At 41.2% G+C, this 6197-nt stretch overlaps 1 protein-coding gene across 1 annotated transcript; it reads left to right on the top strand.

Annotated features, from left to right (window-relative positions):
* Positions 1–1731: 1731 nt before the first annotated feature.
* On the top strand, positions 1732–4434 carry fitm1l (fat storage inducing transmembrane protein 1, like). The gene is made up of 2 exons (XM_020463590.2): positions 1732–2642; positions 3546–4434. The coding sequence occupies exons 1-2, from the start codon at positions 2464–2466 to the stop codon at positions 4195–4197; spliced, it is 831 nt and encodes a 276-aa protein (XP_020319179.1). The 5' UTR covers positions 1732–2463; the 3' UTR covers positions 4198–4434.
* The last annotated feature ends 1763 nt before the right edge of the window (positions 4435–6197 follow it).

Below are 6197 nucleotides of genomic sequence, written 5' to 3'. Positions count from 1 at the left end.
TCTGTCAAGTTGGTTTTTGATCATTGCTAGACAGTCATTTTCAAGTTTTGCCAAAGATTTTCATGCCGATTTAAGTCAAAATTGTAACTAGGCCACACAGGAACATTCAATGTTGTCTTGCTAAGCAACTCCAGTGTATATTTGGCCTTGTGTTATTGTTATTGCGGAAAAGTGAATTTGTCTCCCAGTGTCTGTTGGAAAGCAGACACTGTTTTCCTCTAGGATTTTGCCTGTGTTTAGCTCTATTACTTGTATTTTTATCATAAAAACTCCCTTGTCCTTGGCGATGACAAGAATACATGATGCAGCCACCACCATGCTTGAAAATATGAAGAGTGGTACTCAGTGATGTGTTGTGTTGCATTTGCCCCAAACATAACATTTTGTATTCAGGACATAAAGTTAATTTCATTGCCACATTTTTTGCAGTATTACTTTAGTATATATTTTACTTTAGTTTACTTTAGTACCTCATTGCAAACAGGAGCATGTTTTAAAATGTTGTTATTCTGTACAGGCTTCCTTCTTTTCACTCTGTCATTTAGGTTGGTATTGTGGAGTAACTACAATGTTGTTGATCCATCACAGCCATTAATCTCTAACTGTTTCAAAGTTACTATTGGCCTAATGGTGAAAATTCTGAGCGGTTTCCTTCCTCTCCGGCAACTGAGTTAGGAAGGACGCCTGTATCTTTATAGTGACTGGGTGTATTGATACACCATTCTAAGTGTAATTAATAGCTTCACCATGCTCAACTTATGTGACTCGTTTTTTATTACTGAACTTATTTAGGCTTGCCATAACAAATACTTATTGACTCAAGACATTTCAGCTTTTCATTTTTAATGAATTTACTAAAATTTCTAAAAATATAAATCCACTGACATTATACAGTATTGTGAGTAGGCCAGTGACACAAAATCTCAATTTAGTCCATTTTAAATCCAGACAGAACAAAATGTGGAAAAGGGGTGTGAATATTCTGAGGGCACTGTACATGCTAGATATAGACTTTCTCTGTATATAGGCAGACAGAGAAAATAGACAGCAGTGAGGGATGTCAGTCAGGAATACTTGAGCTAGAAATGTCAGCGTGTGTGAGAGAGAGAGAGGGAGAAGGAGGGAGAGAGAGAGAGAGAGAGAGAGAGAGGGGGAGAAGGAGAGAGAGAAGGAGAGAGAGAAGGAGAGAGAGAGAGAGAGAGAACAGCTCCGACTCACTGATTGACAGAGACAGGCTTCTAGGCCTACACCAACAGCTGAGTCTAAGAATGGTGGCTGGGCGGGTGTGGATACAGTACACAGGTTATAGATATAAATAGAAGACACATGGAGGAGACCTAGTTATTTAGAATGTTACTGACATTTACAGTAGAGTTAAAGAAAACAAAATTAAATCGTGGAACTGTGGGCCAACCAATTCAACTGGGACAGTATTCGGGAGCTCTAGCGCTTACTTTATAATCAAATATCGTTGCACAACTTCACACTGATCATAATGAGTTGAAAGATATTATAAACAAAGTGCGTACTCAGCATTAATGTAGTCTTTTTTTGGAATGCACACAAATACCACAATAATCACATTAACACAGTAACACACAATCACATTAACAGTGGGGTACATGCTGATTCACTCAATACATTCTGTAACCCCTAAAAATGTTGTAAAGGTAATGTGACACCTGCAACGGAGGGATTTTCCAAAGGCGAGAACATATGTCCCACTCTGTCGGTGTCGATGAAAGGGTGAATGGGTGGAGTGAGACGGGAGCTGAGGGGATGTGGGACAGAGGAATCTCTAACTTCAGCTCTAACAGTTGGACTTTACAGTTTACTGTATGAGCACAAGGACAACGAACACGCCATTGTGGATTAGCATATTTTTTTAATGCTGCATGAGCAAGAGGTGGGCAGTTACCTCAGCAATAACAGGATGAACAGTGGCAACACGTAGAAGAAAATCCAAAGTGGAAACCTAGTCAAGGTCAGACAAGGCAGGATTCAAATATTCTTCAACTGTGGAAAACTGCAAGATATTGAATAACGAATTAAGTGCAACATTTGTAGAAATGGGATGTACCAACTGTGTTGGATACAGGAGGTGAACAACTGGATTTGTGCACATTCAAATAAGTGAGCTTCTGAAAGTCAGAACACCTGCTACTTTATTTAAGACATCTACACATGAAGAGTTGAATGTCAAAAACTTGCAGAAGATTGCATCTCGATTGAATTACCAAACCTTTGGATTGATTCAATGAAAAGTGATTTACACCAACTGAAGGTATTGGTTTTGGATTATAACATGCAGGATTGGTCAGTCACACGGGCATAGTAAGCAATACAGAAACAACAACCTACAGGATCCTTGGATACACGAACTATAGGGTATAGTTTTAAAGCCAGAGGAAGAGATAAAAGCTTCATTATTGTTTCAGTTGAGACTAGATTTAGTCAGTTGAGATGTTTCTCAATACCCTTCTGGTGGTCTTGACTGACCTGGCAGCCGGACTCATGGGAAGTGCCAAATTTCGCCGCCATTTTCACCTGTTCTTGTCAGGCCTGATTGTGTTTGGACCTGCACTGAGCATGTGGGTCTCCCAACACAGCATCTTTGCCAAAAGGACTAATTTTCTTTACAGGTGAGAACTAAGATGGGCCCAAATAACAATGCATGATTGCCTTATTGTTTGTTTCAAGGTCTTTTTCTAAAGTACAGCACCTTCAGAAAGTTTTCACACCACCTGACTTTTTACATATTTTGTTGTGTTACAGTCAGAATTTTGAGATTTTGTGACACTGGCCTACAAACAATACCCCATCAATTCAAAGTAGAATTATGTTTGTAGACATGTTTACAAATTGATTCAAATGAAAAGCTGAAATGTCTTGAGTCAATAAGTATTCAACCCCTTTGTTATGGTAAGCCTAAATAAGTTCTGGAGTAAAAATGTGCTTAACAAGTCCCATAATAAGTTGCATGGACTCACTCTGTGTGCAATAGTAGTGTTTAACATGATTTTTTAATGTCTACCTCATCTCTGGACCCCACACATACAATTATTTGTAAAGGTCCCTAAGTCGAGCAGTGAATTTCAAACACAGATTCAACCACAAAGACCAAGGGGGTTTTCAAATGCCTCGCAAAGAAGGGCACCTATTGGTAGATGGTGAAGAAAAAAAAGCAAACATTGAATATCCCTTTGAGCATTGTGAAGTTATTAATTACACATTGGATGGTGTATCAATACACCCAGTCACTAAAAAGATACAGGCGCCTTCCTAACTCAGTTGCAGAAGAGGAAGGAAACTGTGCAGGGATTTCACCATGAGGCCAATGGTGACTTTAAAATAGTTAGTTAGTTTAATGGCTGTGAAAGGTGAAAACTGTGGATGGATCAACAACATTGTAGTTTCTCCACAATACTAACCTAAATGACAGAGTGAAAAGAAGGAAGCCTGTACATAATAACAATATTCCAAAACATGCCTGCCAGTTAATTAAAACTATGTTCCAACCATCTTGTCATTTCTTTACCATTCAGAGCATTCCTGCGCTCAGGCTGGGGATGGACCTGCATCTTCGTCGGCTCCTTTGTCTTCCTCCTTTCCTTCTCAGTGCGCAGATCCCTCGTTCTCTCACTGCGACACCTGTCCAGGCTGGTGGTGGCAGGCGTGCTGTGGGTGGGTTTCCGAAAGCTTCTGGATGTCCTTGAGAACGCCACAGGGAGCTGCTACGAGCCCCTCAGCGTGGTAGATGGCCAGCCCACGGTGGACGGCCAGCCCTTCCTACTACTTCGGGAGGGGGCGAGCAAACAGTTGTGTGTGGGAAACGGCATGCTGTGGCGTGGCTATGAGGTCTCTGAGGACATCTTCTTGCTGTGTCTGTGCTGCCTGCTGGTGGCAGAGGAGACGGCCGTTTTCGGGCCCTACCTGACTCTGGGTGGGCCCTCGGGGGCCCCGCTGCGCCTGCTCTTCCTGTTCTGTGTCACTCTGCTAGGCCTCTGGATGTTCTTGCTTCTCTGCCTGCTGGCTTACTTCCCCGCATTCCCCACACAGATCTTAGGAGGGGCTCTGGGGTGTCTTAGTTGGAGGGGCCTGTATCAGGGCTGGTACCGCCTGGGCCCCAGCTGGTACTGTCCTGGACGACCAGGGGTGGGACTCTTCACCACGAAGGAAGGGGGGAAGCCTGAGTGAAAGAACGAGAGGAATGGTTATAGGCATAAACACACCTCAATAAACTTAGACAGGAAGCTAATGAATGTGATGTCTTTTTCAGGAACGAATTAGGGGCTAATTAAACCCTGTACAGAATTCTAAGTCATTTTAACTGATGTCAACTATCATAAAGTTATTGTACTTGATAAGAAATATTTGTTTGTGAACTTGTCTACAAGCAGTTTTATGATAAATAAAATTCTTCATACAATTCGATGGCTGCCTTTCAGACCTCAGGTGCCATCATTTTGCAAATGTACATGCATATCAATATAGTATTAACTAGGCCTCGAACACATTGTTACAGTGCATCTGACCATACAGCATTCATTACATAATGCTGTATAATTTTCATTATGCATCTTTGACAGTGCAGGACATGTACAGTTGAAGTTGGAAGTTTACATACACTTAGGTTGGAGTCATTAAAACTAGTTTTTCAACCACTCCACAAATTTTTGTTGACAAACTATAGTTTTGGCAAGTCGGTTAGGACATCTACTTTGTCTATGACACAAGTAATTTTTCCAACAATTGTTTACAGATTAATTCACTGTATCACAATTCCAGTGGGTCAGAAGTTAACATACACTAAGTTGACTGTGCCTTTACACAGCTTGGAAAATTCCAGAAAATAATGTCATGGCTTTAGAAGCTTCTGATATACCAAATGACATAATGAGTCAATTGGAGGTGTACCTTTGGATGTATTTCAAGGCCTACCTTCCAACTCAGTGCCTCTTCGCTTGACATCATGGGAAAATCAAAATAAATCAGCCAAGACCTCAGAAAGAAAATTGTAGACCTCCACAAGTCTGGTTCATCCTTGGGGGCAATGTCCAAACACCTGAAGGTACCACGTTCATCTGTACAAACAATAGTACGCAAGTATAAACACCATGGAACCAGGCAGCCATCATATCGCTCAGGAAGGAGACGCGTTCTGTCTCCTAGAGATGAACGTATTTTGGTGCGAAAAGAGCAAATCAATACGAGAATAACAGCAAAGGACCTTGTGAAGATGCTGGAGGAAACAGGTTCAAAAGTATCTATATCCACAGTCAAACAAGTCCTATATCAACATAACCTTTAAGGCCGTTCAGCAAGGAAGATGCCACTGCTCCAAAACCGGCATAAAAAAGCTAGACTACGGTTTGCAACTGCACATGGGGACAAAGATTGTATTTTTTGGAGAAATGTCCTTTGGTCTAATGAAACAAAAATAGAACTGTTTGGCCATAATGACCATCGTTATATTTGGAGGAAAAAGGGGGAGGCTTGCAAGCTGAAGAACACCATCCCAGCCGTGAAGCACAGGAGTGGCATCATGTTGTGGGGGTGCTTGGCTGCAGGAGGGACTGGTGGACTTCACAAAATAGATGGCATCATGAGGTAGGAAAATGTGGATATATTGAAGCAACATCTCAAAACAGTCAGGAAGTTAAAGCTTGGTCGCAAATGGGTCTTCCAAATGGACAATGACCCCAAGCATACCTCCAAGGTTGTGGCAAAATGGCTTAAGGACAACAAAGTCAAGGTATTGGAGTGGCCAACACAAAGCCCTGACCTCAATCCCATGGTAAATTTGTTGAAAGAACTGAAAAAGCGTGTGCCAGCAAGGAGGCCAACAAACCTGACTCCGTTACACCAGCTCTGTGAGGAGGAACGGGCCAAAATTCACCCAACATACTGTGGAAAGCTACCCAAAATGTTTGACCCTATTTAAATAATTTAAAGGCAATGCTACCATACACTAATTGAGTGTATGTAAACTTCTGACCCACTCGGAATGTGATGAAATAAATAAAATCTGAAATAAATCTCTACTATTATTCTGACATTTCACATTCTTAAAATAAAGTGGTGATCCTAACTGACCTAAAACAGGGAATTATTACAAGGATTAAATTTTGGGATTTGTGAAAAACTTTAAATGTATTTATCTAAGGTGTATGTAAACTTCCAACTTCAACTGTAGG

Source organism: Oncorhynchus kisutch, linkage group LG27, assembly GCF_002021735.2.
Source record: "Oncorhynchus kisutch isolate 150728-3 linkage group LG27, Okis_V2, whole genome shotgun sequence".
In the NCBI taxonomy this organism is placed as follows: Eukaryota; Metazoa; Chordata; class Actinopteri; order Salmoniformes; family Salmonidae; genus Oncorhynchus; species Oncorhynchus kisutch.
Note: the sequence above shows the minus strand (reverse complement) of the source record. Positions and strands in the feature narration are given on the sequence as shown.